The 23,334-nt window shown below is 48.4% G+C and overlaps 1 protein-coding gene across 2 annotated transcripts in view; it reads left to right on the forward strand.

Annotated features, from left to right (window-relative positions):
* Positions 1-23,334, forward strand: part of RBM6 (RNA binding motif protein 6) — a 1,836,548-nt gene that overhangs the window by 1,041,853 nt on the left and 771,361 nt on the right. For both annotated transcript variants that reach the window (XM_069644148.1, XM_069644149.1), the window contains exon 11: positions 21,004-21,164. In XM_069644148.1, the coding sequence (XP_069500249.1) occupies positions 21,004-21,164 (161 nt within the window). The remainder of the gene's footprint in view (positions 1-21,003; positions 21,165-23,334) is intronic.

Consider the following 23,334-nt stretch of genomic DNA (forward strand, 5'->3'; position numbering starts at 1 on the left):
TGGGCTGAACAAGCTCCTCAGGAAGGACAAGTTCAAGATGGTAACTCTTACTGAAGTCCTCCAGGCCCTTCAACTACACGATTGGTTGGTGTCTCTAGACCTCAAGGATGCTTACTTTCATGTGCCGATTCATCCAACGCACAGGAAGTACCTGAGGTTGGCGGCTTGCATTTTCAGTTTCGGGTCCTGTCGTTCGGATTGACCTCCGCCCCGAGGGTCTTCACCAAGCTGATGGTGGTGGTGGCAGCGTATCTCAAGAAAGGGGGGATTCACGTCTACCCCTACCTGGACGATTGGTTGATCAGGGCGCGTTCTCCCAAGCAAGCCCTGGATCATCTGTCCGTCACCTGCCACTCCCTTCACAAGCTGGGCTTCTCCCTCAATTAAAAAAATTCCCATGTTTGTTTGTTTGTTTATTTATTTGTATGGCGCACCTTACCCAGGGGCAACAGGGCGCAGGCAAAAGATAATTCGAAGCTTACAATGTTGCAGAAATATACACTTTGAGGTAGTAATAAAAATAATCAGAATTACAGGAATAAAAAATATACAAATCTTCATACATACAAAGTCAATATCTATGCAGGGGTAAATATACAGATATGTACAGGGCTGTTAGAGGCGGGTAAACCTAAAAGAATATTCAGGATTACAGAGGTAATAAGGAATACGAGGTATACAAGTCTTCAAACATTAAAAGTCAATATCTATACAGGAGGTAAGTGTACAGAAGTGTGCAGGGCTGTTAGAGGCGAAGGCAGAAACACGAACAAGAGTATCACTATCTATACATAGGTGTAGGAAAGTGCAGCTAAATACAAGGGTTATTGGAGTTAAGGTGACTGATGAGGTGTCTTCTAAAGTGCGAGTAAGGTTGGTCAGCTCTTAGGTTGTGAGGCAGAGAGTTCCAGAGCGTGGCAGCTTTCACCAGGAAACTGTTCCCACCAATGGTGGAGAGTTTGAATCTGGGGATTATCAGACTGTTGGAATTGATGGTTCTTGTTTGTCGGATGGAGGACTTTCTTTTTACCTTGTCCATCAGATAACTGGGGGCGGCATTGTTGAGGGCTTTATGGGTTAGGGAGGCCAACTTTAGTTTGATTTTGTTGTCTGTAGAGAGCCATTTCTGTTGGCGTCTAGTGGTTGAGATATGATCTCTCTTATTAATGCCGAGGGCAGCTCTCAAGGCATTGTTTTGTAGGATTTGGAGCCTGTGGATAATGGCTTTGTTGGCACCGCTATAGAGGGCATTACAATAATCAAGCCTAGATAGTATGAGTGCTCTTGCCAGGATCAGGCAGCTGTCATTGGATAGGAATGGTCTGCCTGCCCTTATTAATTTGCAAGTGTACGCAGTGGTAGATGCTAGTGAGTTAACCTGTTTAGTGAATGACATAGTGGCATCCAGATAAAAGCCAAGGGTTTTTACTTCCCTGGATACTCTGATGAGAGATTACCATCTATGTTGAATTCGGCATATTCAAGGCCTAGTTTGTTGATATTAGCAGGGGTACCTAAGATGATGAGCTCTGTCTTGTCATCATTCAAGCATAGACCATGAGATGCCATCCATGCCTGAATGATGAGATATACCCTATTCACCAACTCACTGTCCTTACTGTGATCCCCTGAAAGTGGGAGGAGAATCTGAGTGTCATCAGCATAATTAGTGTAGGTGACACCCAGATGGTCCAGATCGTCGAACAGGGGTTTGGTGAAGATGTTATATAGGGTGGGGGAGACGCATGAGCCCTGCGGGACTCCACAAGTGATAGGAGAGGGGTCTGCTGCTGCTGAAGGGGAGAAGACTCTCATAGTTCTCTCACTCAGAAAGGATTCAATCCATTTGATAGCTTCTGGGGAGAAATGAGCAGCTGAGTCAAGGTGTCTGCAGAGGACCTTGTGGTCGACGAGGTCGAAAGCCGCGGAGAGGTCAAGTAAGAGGAGGAGTGCTGTCTTGCCCTTGTCCCTCAGATCATCAATTTGGGTTTTCAGATCGATGAGGGCTGTTTCTGTGCCGTGTAGTGGGCGGAAACCTGATTGTCTGGCGCCTAGTAGCTTGTGTAGTTCTAGGTATTTTTGAATCTGGACATAGGCAACTTTGTCCAAGATTTTCAGTAAGAAGGGTACCGTTGTGATGGGTCGGTAGTTGGTGGGGATGAGGGGGTCGAGCGTCTGTTTTTTGAGGAGGGGGAGTACCCAAGATTGTTTTAAGTTGGAGGGGATACTGCCTGAGGAGAAGGAGGCGTTTATAAGTTTAGAGATAAAGGGTGACAGGTCTCTGGCTGCGTCCTTTATTATGTGTGCAGGGCAGATATCGCCTTTACAGTTTGATGGTTTAAGAGAGAGGATGATTTTCTCAACCTCAAGGGTGGTAGTTTTAGAGAAGGTGAATGAGTTAGTGTGTGTACTTGGTGAGGCTTTGGGCGGAGATGTGGGAGGGTTAGTGAGGTTTAGGGAATCTTTTTTTTAGATGAATTTTATTTTGTAGGGTGTTTATTTTATTTGCTAGTGCTTGTTGGATGTCTGTGCACCAGGTCTGGTTCTTGGTGCAGGTGTCGGGTGTGGCTATGGGTGACTCAAGTTCCTTTAGTATGGAGAAGAGCTCCTTCATACTTGAGTTGGAGTTGGCAATGCGGATGTTATAGGAATTCCGTTTAGCTAAGCAGATTTCAGCTTTGTAATGACGAGAAATCGTGTCCAGGATGGCTTTCTTTTCACTGGAGGGGCATAATTTCCAATCAGCTTCACATTTGCGCTTTTTTAGACGGAGGATTTTAAGTTCGGGTGTGTACCATTTGTTTAAATGGGTTTTAGGCTTACTGGAGCGAAGTTTGAGTGGGGCAATTTTGTCCATCGTAGTTAACATGATTTTATTATATTCGTGAACTAGTGTGTTGGGATCTAGATTGTCTGGCAATGCGTTTAGGGTTGGAAGGACAGCTGGGATGATTTTTTCTATTGAGATATTTTTCTTGTTTCTTGTGAGGCAGGGTGGTGCCAGTGACACAGTTGTGGTAGGTGATCTAGAGGTCAATAGGTTAAATGAGACCAGCGAATGGTCGGTCCAAGGAAGTGGTGTGGTGGCGGAGATGACCGCTGAGCAATTGGCATCAGCAACCCAGTCAAGGGTTCTACCCTTCAGGTGGGTGGGTAGGTTGACTTTTTGTGAGAGTCCGAGTGATGAGATCGTATTGGCTATGGTAGAGGCATGTATGTCTGCTGGGTCGTTGAACCCTAAGTTAAGGTCCCCTAGTAGCAGTAGTTGTGAAGTGGTTTTCGCATTGTTAGAAATTAGGTTGTGTAGATCTTCCTCGAAGGTTCCAAGTGGACCATGTGACACCTACCCAGCGGCTCCAGTACATCGGAGCAGTGCTCGACACATCCCTGGGGTTGTGTTCGCCTCCCCAGGTGAGGGCTCATCACATTCTGCAGATGGACAAATTTCAACTTGCCCAGAGTCTCCTGACGTTCGAGTTCTTGAGGTTGCTCGGCCTCATGGCATCCTGAATTTTCCTGGTGCCAGAGACCAGGCTGCAGATGAGAACTCTGCAGTGGGCTATCAAGATGCAGTGGTCACAGTTCTCCGGCAGGATGTCGGATCCCATTGAGATTCTGACCTCAGTCGCACAGGATCTTCTGTGGTGGGCCGTCGAAGGCAATCTGATGAAGGGTGCTCCGTTTTGGCAACCGTGGCTTGAGATAACGATCATGACGGTCGCATCCCTCGCGAATTGGGGAGCTCATGCCAACGATTTGACGGCCAGTGGCCGTTGGTCTCTGCCGGAGTCCAGACTCCACATTAATCTGTTAGAGCTGCGGGCTGTCAGTCTAGCCCTGAAGGCTTTTCTGCCGTCTGTGCGGGGGGAGAATGTCCTGATTATGACGAACAATACAGTGGCAATGCACTACCTCAACAAAAGGGGGAGGCAGGGTCATTCCCGTTGTGCAGGGAGGCGATGCAGCTCTGGTTCTGGGCCATCCAGGAGGACATTTTGATCTCGGCAGTTCATCAGGCCGGAGACGACAACGCGGCGACGGACGCTCTGAGCAGGCAGAGCAGTATCTCACGAGTGGGAGCTGGCTCAGGAACTTCTGTTGGAGATCTTTGCCCTTTGGGGAACCCTGCAAGTGGATCTCTTCACCAGTGTCAACCGGAAGTGCGAAAGATTCTGCTCGCAGGAATTTCCTCCAAGGGGAGCCTTAGGGGACGCGTTCGTAGTGGAGTGGTCCTTCCCACTGCTGTACGTGTTTCCACCAGTCCCCGTCATTCCGCAGGTGTTGCGGAGGTTACTGAGGTTCGGTTCCCGGATGATCCTCATTGCTCCGGCATGGGCCAGGAGAGCGTGGTACCCGGACCTTCTCGACATGTCCATCTGCCCTTCACGTCGTCTTCCCTACCGAGACGGTCTGCTCTCACGGGAGGGGGGTTGGGTTCTCCATTCAGAGGTCAATTCCCTCAGCCTTCATGCTTGGCATCTGAAAGGGTGAGGTACAAGGATTGGGACCTCCCTGAAGACGTGATGGACGCGTTGCTTTCGGCCGAGAGGCCTGCAACGAAAACTCTGTGCCGTTGGAGAAAGTTCTGCGACTGGTGCAGAGTACAGAATATGGATCCTTTCCAATGTTCCATTCCTTTGGTTTTGTCTTTTTTGCTTGCTTTAGTCCACAAGGGCCTGCAAGTGGGTACTATTAAGTGTTACCTTGCGGCGCTGTCCATATTTAAGCGCTTGTCTGAGCAATGTTCTTATTTTTAAATCCCTTTTGATTTCTCAGTTTCTAAAAGGGCTAACTCATGTGTTTCCACAGTCGCCTTTCCTGGTGCCGGGTTGGGATTTGAATTTGGTTTTAAAGTTCCTAATGGGAGCTCCATTTGAACCCTTGCATTCTTGTCCGTTGCGACTATTGTCCTTTAAAACTGTATTTTTAGTTCCGGTTTCTTCCGCATGCAGAGTGAGTTGCAGGCACTTTCCGCCAAACCACCCTTCACTGGGTTCCATAAGGACAGTTGCCCCTGGTCTTGCCTTCTGGAAGTACAGTTCCCACTCCTCAGTGCAGTCTCCTTGGGACTCACAGGGCCAGTGACAGGGCTGTGACAGGGCTGTTTTCCCCTCCTTCAGATCTCCCAGTGTCTCTGCAGCTCATCGGGTCTTCCTATGGATTTCTACACCTTCAGCATCCCCAACTCGCTCAAAGCGTGCTTTCCTGCCCCACCTTTTATACTTCTGCGAGTAGTGATTGGATCCAGGTGTGAGTGGTTGGAAGGGAATGCTGACCCTGCCTGTCCTCATTGGCGAGACAACATGGTGGTCTTCCATAGGAGTTAATGGCCCAGTGATTCCTATGGGTAACCTTCATCCTCCCAATCTCTCCTCTTCGTCTCAGTGGTTTTAGAAAGGAACAGAGGGGAGGACTTTTTACTTAGGAGTTTAGGCAAATCTGATAAAATATTTGTCAGGAAAAGGGGCGTAGTCCTGTTCTAGTGTATGGGGTGACATGTTATTTCCTCTCTTCCATTTTGGTGCTTGTTGGAATTGGTGAGGGGTTAACGGTATGGGTTTTGAAATGATGTATGGCGACTGAGGGAAGGTCAGGTAGGGAGGTGTTGCTGAAAGGGGTATCCCATGTCTCACCTTGAGACTCCTTCTCCCTCTCTGATTCGGGGCCCAACAGCGATGACCTTTCTCCGGTCATAGAGGATTCCAAGGGGTTTGACAGAAAAACACCCTTGGTTTTCTTGTAGGAGATACTGAGTATCCCGTTTCTCATTTTAAATGTAACATTTGTTACAAGGACAAACTTACTTTAAATGGCTAGTGGCAGTGAACCTTTTTTATTAATTCAGTGCACCTGTACTGTGGGCTGTTTGTACAACCCCGGTAAAGGCATCCATGGGTGCTCAATTGACCAAAATGGCCCAGCTCTTGTTTTTTCAACATTTTAGTGTTGATTGTCCTTTGATAGTTGATTTAAATTGCGCTTGTACACAAGTGTTTCAGAGCGCAACAAGGCAAGGGAGCGTAACAAGGGAGAACAAAAACAATCTTACTAGGCCCAGTGACTTTGAGAACTTGCAAGTGCATGGGAGAGGGAAAAAGGGGAAAAGTGCATGCAAGGGGGCAGAAGTGGAAAGTGCAGAGCAAAGGAATACAGATACAAAATTAAATACTAACAAGCAACAAACAGTAGGAGTACAGGTGGCAAGTGCTAGGTTTGAGGCAACAGACAGGGTGAGTCTGGTAAGTGCAGAGAGAAAATAAAAGGTGTCGGGGGGGGCTGTATGGTTACAGATATAGGCCCCAGTGCAAGGGTTTGCCAGGAGGCAGTGCGGGTGGGTGGCAAGGTGAGCGAGTACCTGGTCCCGGATGTCAGAAGGTAGGCCAGGTGCACAGTGCCAAGAGAGCAAATCAGCAGGCGAGAGGAGGGACAAAGGCAGAAGCAAAGAGGAAGCTCCTGAGGTGCTTCCCGAACCGGAGATGGTTTTCCTCATGTTTCAGAGTGGCTGTGAGGACTAGTTCCATCCCCTGACATCCAGGTTGGGAAATCCTTTTTGTGATTTTTACCTTCGGTGAGAGTCCTATGGACTCCCAGCCAGGCTCCAGTGTGTCTGTGAAGGCAAGAAGCGAGGGAGCAGACCAAAACTCTGCAGCCTTTTGTCTTCCAGCCTGACTGCGAGATTCCAGTTCAAACAGCTCGGTGTCCTGAAAGGATTGCCAACACCTGCCCCCCCTCCAACCCCCCCCCCCCAGTTTGAATGTTGCAAGATTGTTTGATTGGCTGGGTTCCTGCATAAAAGTCTGATCCTGGAAGCTGAAGAGGTAGTCGTCGACTGGAACCAAAACCGAAGAGGATGATGAAGGAAACGCGGCTGAGAAGATTTCCAGTGACCTGAGAGCCTGCTGTGTAGCCGGAGCCTGCTGTAGCCCTTCCTTCCAATCAACCTGTGGACTCCGAAAACAACGCCCTGACCCAGAGACCTTCATTTTAAGCCATCCCTCACCGTGCTGCGAGCTTGTGAGGCTGCAATACCCCAATATCCTGGGACCTTGAGCCATTGTGTGTTGCACAGTCTTCTGAAATACTGAATCTTGCGTACACTTCGTGGGCATCCTGCTAGATCTCCAGAGGCACGATTCCAATCCGAAAAGTCCCTTCACCAGGGTGCTGGACCTTGCAAACAACGAGAATCTGACCAGCGATATTCTGTCTTCTGTGCTCCTGAAAAAGCTGCCGAGCCACAAAGCCACAGCCAGTCACGAGGAAAACCTTGCCTACAGCCTTCCCCGTGATCCTTGCTGCAAAAGTCCTTCCAGTGTCGTCTTACTGAAGGAATTCAACGACTGGGTTTTTGACTACAGATCCTGAAGTTTTCCTGCTGCTAAAACCTCTTCTATGCTGAGGTACTGTGCTAGCTTGGGTATTTACTTAAGTCCCTTGTGATTCCTGTGTAGTTTTGTAGTGCTTACTGTGATTGGGAGGCCTCTCCAGTTCACCCAGACCCACTGCTGGAATCCTTCTAGGTTGTCTTCTGTAAAGCCCCCTCAACTAACTCTAAGTTCAATAAAGTACTTACTAGTTCTAACATTCTTCCTTAGGAACTCTGACTTTTGCTACATAAGAATCTAACCTGAACTGCCTGTTGGACTCTAGACCCTAGTGACCCCCCTTCTGCCACTGAGAACACTCATGCTCCAAGAATAAGGGAAAGACTTCTAAAGATTGAGCCTTTTGCCTAGAAAAGAGAATGTGTTTAAACGTTACTTGCAAAAGAAGTTGGTTGTTAACTGCAATTCCATTGGTTTCCTACAACCACCCTAAAAAGCATGTTCAATAAATACCCATGAACTGTGGTCACTTGTCTGTTTTACTGTCTGATTTCATGCCTTCCTCACAAAGTCCATCCCTAAAATGTATGTGTCCTTGTGCCCAAAGTTTCACCAAAGTTCCGCACATTTTTGTGAGACAATTAGTGTAGGGCTTCTGGGGTCCAATTAAGAGTTTCAAAGGGGACAAGGACAAGTTAGTCTAGCTAATCAGTGTCCCCAACTTTTGGGATGCTTGCGCGTATAAGCAATGGCAAAACCAAACTGTAAAAGTTACAAAACCTTTAAAAGGGAGTTGGGTGTTCAGGTAAGTACTACTACAACTCACACCCCATACTGTGATTCTTCTTAGGATTTGGCAGGTCTTCTGAAGAGGGTCAGAGGCCACTTTTTTTCTTGCCAGCTTTGGTCCCAGATGCCCCAGGATTGCCGGTTCGAGCACTTCTCCAGTCGGCGAAAAATGCTGGTGCAAGGTCTTCAGGTTGGCAAATGCAGAAGATCTTGATGGAAGGCCCCTCTCAGCACAGGACTGGATCCAGGAAAGCTGTTTTGGATGACGGCTACTGAATCCTGTACAGTGCCCTTAGGGACCACTACATACAATTAAGACTACAGGTGACAATACAAGTTTTACCTTTGGTACAAGCCTGTACTACTATGTCAGAGTGGTAGCAGTGGCGGAGCAGCCAGGCTTATCTCAAGAGTTTGAGCAGTAGCAGAGATTACACAAAGGGACCACAATTACTGTGATGCAAACAAACACTGACTCAAGGATTCAGGTAGAAAAACTAACCAGTCATCAAGGTAAGGATATACACAAAGTCCCTCCGACCTGAGCAGGGCCGCCACTGCATTCATCAGTTTTGTGACTACTCACTGTGCTGATTCCAGCCAAACAGCAGCACCTTGTATTGAAAGTGCAACCCTATGACCTGGAACCTGAGGAAGGACTGATGAGACTGCACTATGGGAGTGTGTAAATATGCGTCTTTCAGATCCGGGGTGCAGGTCCACTCTCCCCAGCCACCTCAGCTGTAAGCACTGGCATCATCATTGTGAACTTCTGCAGAGGTAGTTACAGATTCAGGAAGGAAAGATCTAGGGCCACTCGCAGGCCCACCTGGTTCTTCTTTTGAGTAGCAAAGATGCGGGAGTAAAACCCTTCCCTGCCTCGCTCTCCACAAGGGAACCTATCTCTGCCAAGAGTGAGGGGGGGGAGAGTGAGGGGGTCAAGGCATGGGAAACCAGAAGCCCGAGGAGACTACCGATATCACCCATGGTTCCGTAATACATGAGCGCCAAGCATTACTGTGCAGGACCAGCCTGCCCTTAAGTGGGGTGCTGTGGTCCTGAGAAGAGCTGTCATTGCTTTTTGGGGTCAGAGGCAGATGACTGGGAGGGGGACTGAAAGAATCCCTTGTGTGAGACTTCTGGTGTTTTTGCCTATGTTGGCTGGGTGACCTCTTCGGTTGCCTGGCCCGGCGGTCCTGGAAACCCCGGAAACTGCCAAAGGATTGCCCTCTGCCTGATCGAGAGTGGCCCTGTGTGAAGGTTCTGGCTGCTGGCTTGTTGAGAATGGCTAGTGATTTGGCCATCTATGAGCTGCTCTTCTTTTTATCGAGATCCTCGTCTGTGGTGGAGTAGAACAAGTCGCCACCCTCAAAAGGTAGGTTTAGGATTCTGCCCTGAACATCAGGGTTGAATCTGGTCGCCTTCAGCCATGCCGTCCTTCTCATGTCAGCCGCCACACAGATTGCCCTGCTACTGGTATCTATAAGCGCCACTGTGGCTTCCATGATGTCCTGTGCCAAATGTTTTGCTTCTGCAAGTCCTGCCTTGAAAGAGGTTTGTTTGTAGGTTGAATATCCGGGAGGAATTCTGCAATCTCCCTCCACAGCTGTTGGTTAGCCGCTGCCAGGATGGCATTGGCGTTGGCCTGTCTGAGGTGAAGTCCTGCATTAGAGTACACCTTCTTCCGATATGCCTCGAGCTTTTTTCTTCCTTACCCAGTAATGCTGAAGTTGAGGTGCTGGTGGTAGAGGTCTGGGGCTTGGTATTCATTGATGCTGCCGCAATGACTGACTCCCCCGGCTGTGGGTGCACTGATAAGAGCAGTGTCGACCCCCACCTGCCTGAATTTTGCATTCAGCCTCATATTTGTTGGCTGATTGGAGTGGTGCTTGTGCCATCCCTTCTTCGCCAGAGCCTCCACTTCCTTCTGCAACGGGATGCCAGATCTGGATTCTGCTTTGATGGTGTGAGTACCTCAGCCAGTACCCACGACTCCAGCAGCTCCTTCTAGGGCTCAGGTATGCTCAGGTATTGCGCTAAACCAGTGATCCTATCATGGAATGCCCTTGGTGAAGAAGGCGTGTCCTTCTCCTCCTCACCGGTATCTTGTTGGTGACCTGTGTTACAGGGGGGCCCCCGGGTCCACAGACGTTACCTCTGCCGCTGAAGAATGCCCAGCACTGGAACTGGATGTATTTGCACTGCAACCGGAATTACCAGAGGTATGGACAATGGTGGTGGTGGAGGTACAGGCTGTGCAGGCACCGGCTGGGGTCGGGGTGTGGGCAGCAGCAACTCCTGGATTATGGTTTTAAGGATGTTCCCCATATGTGGAGGCCTCATAAGGTCGAAAATATGTCCAAGAAACGATCTTCGCAAACGGGCTGGGTGCAATCCTGCGCCAGCTGCGGTGGAGTAAAGGCCTGCTGTCTGCCCCACCTTGCGAGTACATGCCCTCATGGTACCGAGTCTGACCCGTGAATGTCGGGTAGGCCTTGGTCCACGTGACCGGAGTCATAGGACCCCAGTCTGCCCTGACCATAGGCTTGTCTTTGCAGTTCACCTTGTTGGCAAGCTTCTGTCCTGGACGCCATCTTGTCAGCATGCGCCATCATTTACTCCTACATCCCGTCCCCTTTCCTCCATACTTATGGGACATCTCTCCGTCCTGTGGGACGTGACCCACTTTGTAAAAAGCATTAAAAAATGTTTTAAAAAATGTGTCCTTCCTCTTTCTCGCGCGGGGCCTGGCAGGCGGCCGTAACCCCACTCACCTTGGCTCCGCGCATCGCCTATCAGTCCTTTTCTCCGCTCGTTTGGGATTGGACGCACTTACATCCTCAAAGATTTTCTTCCCTTTTTTCCTCTCTGGCTCTCGCGATCGTGTACTAGTCTGTCGTTCAAAAAAGACTTTCCAGATTGTTCATCGTGTCACTGACGCTTCGCGAGGGCGGATCCCCATCCTCTTTGTTTGGAGTGTTTGGGTCCGGATCACCGTTGGGACTCCTGTTTTTACTGCGACTCCCTTTCGGTCCGGGAACTTCAAAGTCGGTTGGAGCGGTGGGAGTAGGTGTTCCGACAAACTCCTCCTTCCCATTTTCAGGCGTTCATCGACGAAAAGAAGAAACACCAGGTAAGTTCTTTACTTTTCAAAGCACCCCGGCCGGGCGATACCTTCCCAGGTTCCTCCCGGGCCAGGAGGAGAGTTGATCGCTCTGTCACCGGGGATTGCCCTAAGGTGCCCGTTGGGCCTAATAATTGTACCAGAGGGTCTCTGTAAGGGGCTTGCTTTGAGGCCTCTATATCGGCTTCCCACAAGAATAAAACCGGGGTGCACCCCGAGGCCTTGGTTGGGCTTGGTGTCACCGAACAGATGTTCGAGTCCTGCGCGGATAAGGCTGTTACCGGACCTGGGTCCGAGGTCCCTCGTACAGAGGCTAAAGCTACCAACATTTCTGAGAGGCCTGACAAGGCTTTATCGGTGAAGGCCGTTTCTCACCGTTCCCGCTCTTGCGGCGACACCAGATCTGTTGAGGGGGCAAAGAAGGAAAGTTCTTCTTTTACCGGCGGTGCCGAGGTCCTTCCTGGGAAGGCTGATTTGGTGGTTGGTATGTCGCAGAATCATTCCAGGCCTCATAGTACCGGCTCTGTCGAGGTTCCTTATGTTAAGGCTAAAGTTAAGACCCCTGATCCATCGACGGGGACCCATGCCTCACTTCCTCACGTGCCACAGTTCCCCTCAGGCGATGACAAAATGGCGCCCGTTCCCGCCACGACCGCGGCAGCCATTTTGGGTGCTACTACTACAACTACGCCATCGGCCTCAGGTGTAGGGCTTGGTTCCGTGGGTGAACATAGAGTTCCTTGTGTGCATCCTTATCGGCCAGTTTTTGATTGGAACGCCCGGATGCCCGTTCCGCACAGTGTTTCGTTGCCTGCGGGGTCGGCACCTTTGATTTATGTGGATACGTCGGTGGAGGGGCCGGTATGGAACCCTACCCCGTTACGTGCCTTGAATTATCCCCCTCATGAGAGGCCTCCTCGGGTTCCAAAGCTGTCCCCGGAGTACGCCTTTTTCGGTAAATTTCAAACGCTTATGCGTACCGACCCCATTCGGGACTATTTCAAAGGGCTTTTTAGGGAGATGGGTCTGCCTGCGCCTCCAGCTCCACCCGTTCCTCCGGTGGTTCCGCCGGCGCCTCCCTTGCCTACGGTGCCTTCCTTGACTCTTCTGCCTTTGTCCCCCGTGGACAAGGCAGTGCCTGACACGGCTCAGCAGGATCCTGACCTGTCGAATGACGCGCAAAGCGATCAGGACAATGAGGACCTGCCCCGCTCTATTACAGTTTTTCATGACCGGGTACTGGACATGATGCGCTTCTTAGATGTTCCGGTGCCCGAGGCACCTGCTCCGCAGGAGGGCGTGCTTTCTAGGGCGTTCACCCTGTCTCCTTTGGAGCGTACCGGCCTGTTCTTGCAGAAGGACGTTCTGGCCGAGGTCCACAGGGTCTGGGAAAAGCCACACTCTGGACTTTTTCGTCAATAAGAAAATTGACACGCGATACAGGCTGCATTCTTCAGAAGAGATGGCCCTGTCATCTTGTCTGCCCCACTCCTCCACAGTGACGACTGCGGCCACTTTGCAGTGCAGGCCTGCAGCATCGTCTTCCACGACGGCTACTCAGGTTCTGGGAAAGGAGGATAAGCTCCTTGACTCCCTTGGGAGAAAAATGTTCACCAAGTCGACCTTGCAGATCAAGCAGGCCAATGCCGAACTGGTGTTAGCGGGAGCTAATAGGCGGATGTGGAAAGGTCTGTCGGAGTTTGTGGAGTTCATCCCGGTCGAGAAGCTGGAAGACTTTAAGGCGGGATTATCCAACGCCAGGGTCTTGGCCCAGGATCTCCTGGAGGCTGCGGCTCATCACGTAGACACCTCGGCTCAGGACCTTATGCTGGGGGTTGATACCTCATGGCAGGCGTGGCTGCATGCCACTAAATTCTCAAAAGTAGTGCAGGACAAGGTGTTGAACCTTCCGTTCGATGTTAAGGAGCTCTTTCATTCTACAACAGATGTAGAGCTCACCAAGACGAAGGATAGCACTCAGAAAGCTAAGTCCTTGTCGGTCCTTGTTAAGACCCCTTTCAAAACCCAGAGACCGTTGTCGGAAAGCCGAACCTCCTCTGGCTTTAGGGGCTTCCTTGACCGGAAATCTCGTAGAGTGGATACCCCTTCGGGGAATAACCGCCGTAGGCAACAACAGACTCAGTTTTTCTCCCGCTCCTCAGCCTCCTCCTCAGGTTCAGGTGGCAACACCACCGAAAAACCTGCTTAATGAGACTCATTGGTAGGCGTGGACATATGGGTCTTTTCAGTCCCTCGGGTGGGCTTCCGCTTACCCCTAACCCCTACTCCACCCTTCAACCCTCCTTTTCAGCTGTCGGGCCCGCCCGCCCGCCCTCAAAGCCGAGTTTCAGAAACTTCTGGACCTGAGAGCTGTGGAACCCGTTCCCCTCGGGGAACGAGGGGAGGGCTTCTACTCCCGGCTGTTTACAGTGCCCAAACCCAACCAGGCTGGCCTGCGCACCATCCTAGACATTTCCCAGTTCAATCTTTTCCTACCCCAAGAGAAATTCAAGATGATCACGCCCAGCCAGATACGGTCCTCCTTGCAGATGGGCGATTGGCTCAGTGTGGTGGATCTTCAGGATGCGTACATGCATATTCTGATTTGGAATCCACACAGGAGATATCTCTGTTTTTCTTTGGGAGAGGAGCACTTCCAGTTTTGAGTGCTTCCTTTTGGCCTCAGCTTGGCGCCGTGCGTCTTCACGAAGATGATGTCGGTGATTGCGGCCTATCTTCGTCTGCAGGGTATCCATGTGTATCTGTATTTGGATGACTGGCTCTTACGCAGCCCTTTTCCGTTGAAAGCAGCGGGCAAACTTCAGTCTCTCCTTCAGCTCCTGTTCCATCTTGGGCTGTCGGTGAACTGGTGGAAATCTTCCATGACGGTCTTGCAGGACTTGATTTTCCTGGGTTTTCGCTGGAACACGATCGACTGCAGTGTGTACCTGACCGGGGATAGGATGGCGGATCTGTTAGCGACGTGTCAGATGTTTGCGTAGTCAGAAAGCATATCGGCCTGGTGGTTCCAGAGGCTTCTAGACCTCATGGCCTTGTGCCTGTTGGCTCTTCCTCTTGCTCGTCTCAACATGAGGCGGACCCAGATGGCTCTTCAGAGTTCTTGGCGTCAGGCTGTGGACCCGGATTCCAAGTTGATAATGATTCCGGCATCCATGAGAATGGACCTGGAATGGTGGTCATCTCTCAGCAACCTGTCGGTGGGTGCGGGGTTTCAGGACTCAGCCCCTACGGTGACGATCACAATGGACTCCTCCCTCCTGGGGTGGAGTGCGACGTTAGATCCTCTTCAGGTCTCGGATCCTGGTCGCCTCAGGACAAGCTCCTCCACATAAATCATTTAGAGCTTATGGCGATCTTCCTAGCACTCAGGACGTTCAGACCGATCATAGCCAACAAGATGGTCCGCATACACATACAATGTGGTGTCGATGTATTACATCAACAAGCAAGGGGGAACCAAGTCTCCCCGTCTCGTGGACCTGTCCATCCAGATTTGGGAGTGGGCTGTGCTTCATGGGGTTTGGCTGCTTGCAATGCACATCCCGGGCCAGCTGAATGTCACACCGGATGCCCCCAGCCGGCGGACAGTGGTCATCTACGAGTATGAGTTGAAGGCGGAGGTCCTCTCATGGATTTTCTTGCATTGGGGCACACCAGAGGTGGCCCTCTGCTACGGCGGTTAACAAGAAGCTTCCTCAGTATGCCTCCAGAGGGGGGCTGGGAGCCTCCTCTCTGGGGGATGCTCTCGAGATTCCATGGCACAACATGTGAGCTTACGCCTTCCCGCCTCTGCCTCTAGTCCATCGAGACATTTGGAAGCTGAAGAACTTTGTGAATTGTTCCCTTCTACTGATAGCCCCGTGGTGGCCGCCCAAGTTTTGGTTCTCAGAACTTATACACCTGTCGGTGTATCCGCCGATCAGGTTACCAGTGACCTCCGATCTTCTTTTTCAGGGGCAACAGCAGATGTGGCACCCCTCCCCACAATCGCTCAGCTTGGCGGCATGGTGCCCAAGTTCAAGTCTTTAGAACACCTTAACTTGTCTGCGGATAACATGCGTATTATCCAGGCAGCCAGGAAACCCTTGACTAGATCCCATTACAGAAGTAAATGGCTCAGGTTCTGTCATTGGTGTTTGGAAAAACAGTTGGACCCAAGGAGGGCTACGATTGACACGGTGCTGTCCTTCGTATCCTTCCTAGTAGAGTCGGGTGTTCACGTTTTGTCATGCAGAACTTGCCTTTCAGCGGTCTCCACTTATCTTTCTACGGACCAAAGTTCTTATTCTCTGGGTAATCCACTGGTTAAGAGGCAATTTGCAGGCTTGACGCGCCTCTACCCTCCAATTCGTAGTCCTCATCCGCCGTGGGATCTAAATGTTGTCCTGACGGCGTTGTGCCACAAGCCTTTTGAACCAATGGCCACCGTGGACCTCTACCTATCCTGGAAAGTGTCCTTTGTGGTCACTGTTACGTCAGCAAGGCGGGTGAGTGAGCTTCAGGCCTTGTCGGTGGAGCACCCCTTTTTGGTCTTTCACAAGGATAAAGTAGTCCTAAGGACAAATCCTGCTTTCATGCCGAAGGTGGTATCTGAGTTCCATCTGAATCAGTCGATCTTCTGCCGGTCTTTTTTCCGAACCCTGCCTCAGAGGCAGAAAGGGTTCTGCATTGTCTCTGTCTGGAGGGCTCTTAACTTCTATCTGGACAGAACATCCGAGCTTAGGAGTTCTTCTCAACTATTTGTGACTTTTGGTAACCCTCACGGTAAGAAGGCGTCTAAGGCGACTATTTCCCGGTGGATCGCCGCCTGCATTACAGAGTATTTCACCGTCAAAGGGCAGAAGCCCCCTAGAGGTATTCATGCACACCTGGTGCGGGGCAAGGCAGCCGCGGTTGCTTTTCAGAAATATGTCCCCTGGGAGTCCATCGCTAGGGCAGCTACTTGGGCCTCCCCATCTGCTTTTTGTAAGCACTACTGTCTTGACATGAGCTCAAGAGCTGATGCTCAGTTTGGTCAGGCTGTGCTGAAGAACCTTTTTCAGTAAGGGGTATTTCCATCCACCCGTAGTTCCTGTTAGGAGTGCTTGGGAATCTCCCATAAGTATGGAGGAAAGAGGACGGGACGTAGGAGTATAACCAGGTTACTCACCGTAGTGACCACCTTACTCCTAGTCCATAGTCCCCTTTCCTCCATACACCTGCCCGCCGTCCCCTTTAATAAGGTTCCTCTGTTATTGCTAATAGGTCTCTGACTTGGCGATAGAAAAGGACTGATGGGTGATGCGCGGGGTGGACCGAAGGTGGGCGGGGTTACGGCCGTGTGCCGGGCCCCGCACAAGAAAAAGAGGAAGGACACATTTTTTAAAAACATTTTTGGATGCTTTTTACAAAGTGCTCCGGTCCCGTCCCACAGGACGGAGAGATGTCCCATAAGTATGTAGGAAAGTGGACTATGGACTAGGAGTAAGGTTGTCACTACCGTGAGTAACCTGGTTGTCTGTGCCATCTGCACGTGGGACTGTGGACCGATGGAGGCCTGGGCTCAGCCTGCATGCCTGAACATATCGGCTCTGCCCCACCCTGCACCTCAGGCGTGGACCTGGTATGCAGTTCTCCCTCAGCCAGGTGGTTGGTAGTGCTGGCTGCGCTGCGTGTAGGCGCCCCCTCAGGCATGTGCCCCGGTAGCAGAGCTAAGCCCCTTGGGATGTGACCCTATACCAGAGACTGTAGGCTCCTCGGCGGCAAAACCGGTAGGGCCCTTAGACCCATCGGCCGTTAAGCCGGGAGCTACAAGAGCCTCAGTGTCCTTGCTGCCCGTGCTAGGGTCCAACTGACCTCTCCCGTCAGTAGGCTTCCCGAGGAAGGAGTCGCCCCAGCTGGGTGCTTTTGAGAACAGTACGCTCATCTTCTTGGTCTTCCTGCGTATGTATTACTTAATGCTCTCCGGCGGAGTCCTAGAGAACAACTCTCTCCACTGTGCGAGCCGGTTTCTGAGGGATCGAGGTATTAGAGCATTGCGCTCTGAGCAGCCGACCCATCCGTGGGCTTTGCCAAGGCACCAGAAGCAGAACATGTGCAGATCCGAGGTGGGAAAGGAACTGTTTCACAACGGACATCTGCTGAAGCCAGCCGCAAATGTCATGTGCAAGGTACAGACTAGGGCACCGGTGGACGGTGTTCCCAAAACCTGAAAATTAGAAAATCAAAAGATTAGAGAAATCGCATGGAATTATGAGGCTTGAGGCCTCACCCAGGTGCGCTGGTAAAAGCAGTCCGCTCACATCGATGCGAAAAAGAGGACTGAGATGTGGTGCCAGTGGTGATAGGGGAGTGCAAGACCAGGGGCGCGCGCCCCCGCGCATGTATTCATTTAAAGGGAAAGTGTTTTTTCTGGTGAAAAAACGTTCCTTTCCCGTCCCTAGCGAGGGACGCCCATACAGGATGGAGGGAAGTGAACAGGACATAGGAGAAATAAAAGTGTACCCTATTGTACTTCATTGTAAGATGCATTGTTCAATAATAAAAAGTTACCAAAAGTGATAATGTAACAAGACTAAGGGAAACCATGTTTCCCAGTACTGACAGCCTGAAGGACATGTCCGTTTCTCCCTCGACAGATGAGCAAAGGCCAGTGTAGTGAAGCAGAGGGCTTCACTGCAAAAAGAGCAGGTCAGATTAAAAAATAAAAAGCAAAATGTTTGGGGGTCCATGCAAATGTAGGGAAAGGAGCTGTTAAGTGAAATCTTTCCTAACCGGTGCCACAGGCAGAGTCTACGCTAGAGGGCCTCATCAGAGTCCCCCAGCCAGCCAACCCCCACTGCCTACTCACCTGTACACCACCTTGCCCACCTCCAGGTTCTGGAAATAGTTATTTCCTATAGCGGAAATCTGTGTAACTAATGTTTAAAGGAAGAATTAATTGTGCAAAGCCTGGTTCCCTTAATGACAAACAAAAAAGGTATCCGCACCTCAGATGGTGGCTTGGAGTGCGAATAGCGATAAATAATTCTTTAATCGGAGCGTAGGGCTGGAATGATGTGCTTGGGCCTACTTGACTCGGGCCTACTTGGCTCGGGCTTGAGAGCAGTTATCGGGCCTTCTCTCCTATGAAAGTGGTATTTAAAGCTATATTGAAAACGGTAGATATTAGTGACAGGCAAGGGCCTTCTTGTCCACCTGAAGTTGTCTGTTACCATGCATGCTGCAACTCGAATACTATGTACTTAGTCTCCAGCTGTGACTTTCTTGTACATTATGAACCTTTTGAATTAAGAAACGTCGTAACTTTTCCTTACACAGCAAGTGATTGGGCAAGCATCCAGTACACAGGACACTACCCTTTGCAACACTGACTGCACCCAGCTGCTTAAAACCTTGCACTGAAAACTGTTTTCAGAGCATTTTATATCATATATATTTTTGTGTCCAATCATGTGGCTAACCTTTACATTTTACCGACAATCATCTCTGTCATCTTTCAGTGGTACACAAAAATGCTGTATTGTTGCGCATGTTTTGTCTTGGGTACATATATTTCTGGTGACATTAAAAATGAGTACCAAATTACTGAACAAATAGGTTTGTTTGCTAATCAAGAACATTTTAATTAGCAAACTATTAGATTTTTGAAAACGAATGTATGCCTTCAATTGTGATTTTAATAGCATTGGATAAACTTGTGCCGTGCCTAAACATCAAAATATTAAGTCCTCTTGGCAATAGGTAAGAAGAGACTGGCGTTTTACATTAAAAACCATTGAACCGTTCCTTGTCGCTAATAACCCTTGCAGTAGTGACTTTGTATGATGGACAGGTTGCAGAAATAACTCACCTGGCAAATTAAAGAATGCCAAATACATATTCTGTTTAGGGTAAACCTATTTCTAAGCAAACAATATCAGGATGGATGTTTGGGTGCGTTCACCTAAAGTAAGTTACTTATTCTTGTTGAGAAAACCTTTAGTGCATTTCACAAAATGTATGGTTTTCTACAGCAATATTGTTGGGGGAAACGTTATGATCAGATCTGCAAGGCAGCAAATCAGTTCATATGTTTTGAAGACATTATTGCCTTGATTACAATGCTCAGGTAGGGCAGACTATTTTGTGTCTGATCTATAGATAAGATCTTTATCTTTTAGAACTGCCATCCAGTAATTGTACTGTTGGTTTTAAATTAAAATAACGTATTAATCTGTGAAGCATCCCATTATTTTTTTTCACTGGTTTTCTAACGTGGCTGTGTTCCCCAGTTTCATATAACCCTCCCAGCCTGTGCTTGAAGCTATCTTATCTAGTTATTTTACTTAAAATCTGGAAAGCATTTGGAGCATATTGTGTACTGGTGCTTTCTCCTCGCTGCCAGATTGAGCTTTTTAGTTTCTGAAATTGTTTATTAAGGGGATAAAAAAGGGGATAAAAAAGATACATTCTAGCAACATGATAATCCACCATGTAAAAACAAAGAAAAGTATATTTTAGACCTTTGGTGTATTTGTTGATTCACCGAACATTAATATTGAATAATAGCCACGTAGGTTGACCAATGTTGCGGGGTTGGAGGAGGCAGCGGTACCATTTGTGAACAGCTGTGTTCCTAAAAGAGCCCTGTCTGTTGGAGACACTGTAATATCGTTTGTGTTTGGTCAATTTAAATTTAAAGCAAAGTGTTATGAGCAGTCTTCTGGCGTCTCCCCATTACGGGAAAGAATTCCAGCAGTGTGTGAATTTGGGAAGGATAGCAACTCCTATGTCTTTGAATATTGAAAGTTATTTCATATATTTCTTACCGGGGCAACAGGATGTTGCTAACTTGGCCCACCATCATGAAGAACATGTCTGCTTTTATTAAAGCATGAACAATTTTTATGCCATTAAAATGTGTACGTTTACATTGATTAAATCACTATGGCATTTCATATGAATAGTCAATATTATAGAATTGTGTATTCGTTTTCAATGCTGGCATCTTTTCTATATATTGGATGCTTGAACACAGAGCTTGCACCATAACACAAGATGTACACCCAGTATTACAATTACAAATCTTTTCTAAAATACTAGCAGTCTTTACTGTACTTGCTGCTTCGTCTTGATTTCATGCTGTATTAAAACCTAGTGAGCATTTTTTAGTCACTTGCTTACATCACATATTTTATATCCACCTATAAGCATAAGTAAGAATAGTGAGCACATGGTGGAATGGTTCAAAAAGACAAGGCCACTGGCGTTCCAGGTCATCATCAGCAATTTTATCTTCGTTTACTGATAAACCAATTATGGGCTTGCAGTCTCTCTCACTTACCTCCTGTGCAAGGGCCAAGTCCAATCCCATTGGCATTTCCTTCTAAACATAACCAGTGAATAATCTCTTGTTGGTCCAGGTTCCCACGGAAGCTCATGTCTATAAGATTCAATGTGAAAGAAATATTTTTGAAGTTCATTTGTGTTCTCTTTCTGAAATATGTATTTAGTTAAATACCCGATCTAAGAGACCATTATGCATATCAATTGGCATTGTGAAATGCAACATGCTCACGTGATCGTCCCTCCTCTGCCCTTGATAACCTTTTATCTTACCCTTACTCCAAAACCTCTAGCAACTGTCCAACCTCTCAGTAACGTTATTTACTTATCAGTAACACTTTTTAAATATTAAAATTTTATACAATTTGCAAACCTTTTTGTTCTCTGTACTGATTTGTTTCTTGTTGTCCTTCCTCTCATTTCTTTGGCACTTCTCAGCAATGATGATCCGGCATGTGCGATGTAGCACAACACAGGAAGCTGTTGTGACAGCTTTTGAGCCGATTGTCCGCATTCTACCTGAAAACGTGCGCATTATACAAAACAGATTCAATGGAAAATCGAAGACTTTTGGATTCGTCGAGATGGAGTCGCATGCGGTAAGTCTGCATTATCTACACTTTAGGTTTGCTTAATTTTCTGTCCTGTCCTTAAGCGTGTCCTACATTGTGGTGGTTTTCTTGTGAGTTGCTGTTTCAAGTCAAATGAGTGGTTTTGTGCATTTGTTATCTATACACAGTAACTGACACCTTTGCGCCTTCTATAAATGAAACACAGCAAACTGAATTATCGAGAGGATCACTTCCTGTAAATGGTGAGGCGTCTCTGTGATCAAAAGTTCTTTCCTACCCCTTTCGCACAAGTCCCTTGATATTTTTATCCAACTGTTTAACCTGACTTTTCCTGGAGAGCCATTGTATAAGACCTCAATAGGGACACACATACCAATTGCACCCCCCAAGAGAGCATACGCCCCTCATCGTTAGGATGCCACAGTCTGCACGATTTTACTCTCCTTGCACAGCGGGTTGTTTCCACCACCTGTTTGTGGCCTCATTTGTTTTATTCCAGTGGAGTACAATCTGCTTTAGCCCAGGGCCCAGGGTTGTCCATCCAGGGAACCCCTTTTTAAATCCAGTACAGAGTCCAACAGCCAGCAATTGTCCCTGAAAAAAATAAAATAAAAATAAAATAAATGAATATGTTGCCATATATAATCATGGTTATTGCCTAGCTAAAAACACACCTGAGGTAAAGCTTGGGTAGAAGCTAACAAAAGGCGAATGTGGCCCCTATCTGTGATTGTCAGGCAGTCACATGTTTTAAATAAATCCGTCCTTTGGTTGGGAGCTGAGCTGTCACCTCACCCCCCAGTGTCCCATATATTCCAAAGTTATGCATCCTTACCATGTTGAACTTGACAAGTCCTGAAGCACAGAATACCACCTTCAACAAAGGGACATAGTAAGGAAGCTCTGCTGTTCTCTGCACTTAACTCTTATCACAGAGCGGCTCTTCCTCACAGGAGAGTTGCTAGGGGGGGGCTAAGGGGGCTATAGCCCCTGATCTTTTGGTTGTAGCCCCGGATAGAATCTCAGGAGCTACAGCCAAAAGACTAGCTAGCCCCCAGTCCCAACAATTCCGACATAACCTTAGCCCCGGGTCTTTTCCAGACCTAGCAACTCCCCTGCTTCCTCATATTTACAAACAGTTGATTACTATTGATACGGGAGCACTAAGGTACCAGCAATCTCTTCCTCTGACCTGATGGGGACAGCTGAGTCATGAGCTTTCACAGAAAGGTGCAAAAGTCCAGTACTCCAAGGCTGGTCGCAGAGTGAAGGTCAATGTGCAGTTCTACAAACAAATAAAGAATATACTAAGGAAAGACCATCTGACTGTGTAGTTGTGGATATAAACAAGGAACAAACGTAGGTTCTCATCCCCCACTGCCACTCCTGAATTAATGTTATACTTTGAGTTCAACTCTAAATTTTCCTTTACTAGCCTTACATTTTGTTTGCACCATTACCCTAGAAGCATGCAACATGATCTGCACTTACCCATTGATGATCAGACTGGATGGGATGGCCATTGCTCGGTTTAGAAGTTGTTTCAGGCTGTCTTGCTCATTTTGTTTTTTTAGCAATAGTTTTACTATGATATAATTTAATAGTTCATGAAAAATGTGTTTTGACCCCCCATTTCAAACTGCAATTGAGCTAATCCTGTTAAGTTACTGGGCATTTGTATAGCACCTTTTACCATTGGTACGATTCCAAAACGATGTGAGTTGGGTCTGCAATTGCTTATTAGCGTACATCTGTTGGATGACGACTGACCAATCTAGCCCAAATATATAGTTTCAATATAGGTCCTAGAGATGCCCTTGGTCGATAGTTTTGCTAGATAACTTCCCTGATAGTGGTAATTTGCCCAACAGAGTCAATAAAGGTACATCCCAGGAGGGAACAAGACCAAGTGATTAAAGGCTTTTTATCTAATGTTAGGGCAAACAGAATCTACTCTGCTCACGCCGAGAGTGCTCTGCAGAAAACATGTTACAATATACACTGGTTAGGTCATCAGCAAGGGGAAGGGCCTAAGGGGCACATGTTTGATCGGGATTGGTCACTAAGAGAAGGCACCTATAGGTGCTATATCGTTGGTGATGGCTGATTGGTCCATGGGCACGTGATGAGATGATGTGAGGTCAAACGTTCAGCTGGGCTCATCCGTCCGACATCCGATGGGTTGACATATTGATAT

The sequence above is a fragment of the Ambystoma mexicanum genome, chromosome 2p, assembly GCF_040938575.1.
Source record: "Ambystoma mexicanum isolate Mex_15411 chromosome 2p, UKY_AmexF1_1, whole genome shotgun sequence".
Lineage (NCBI taxonomy): Eukaryota > Metazoa > Chordata > Amphibia > Caudata > Ambystomatidae > Ambystoma > Ambystoma mexicanum.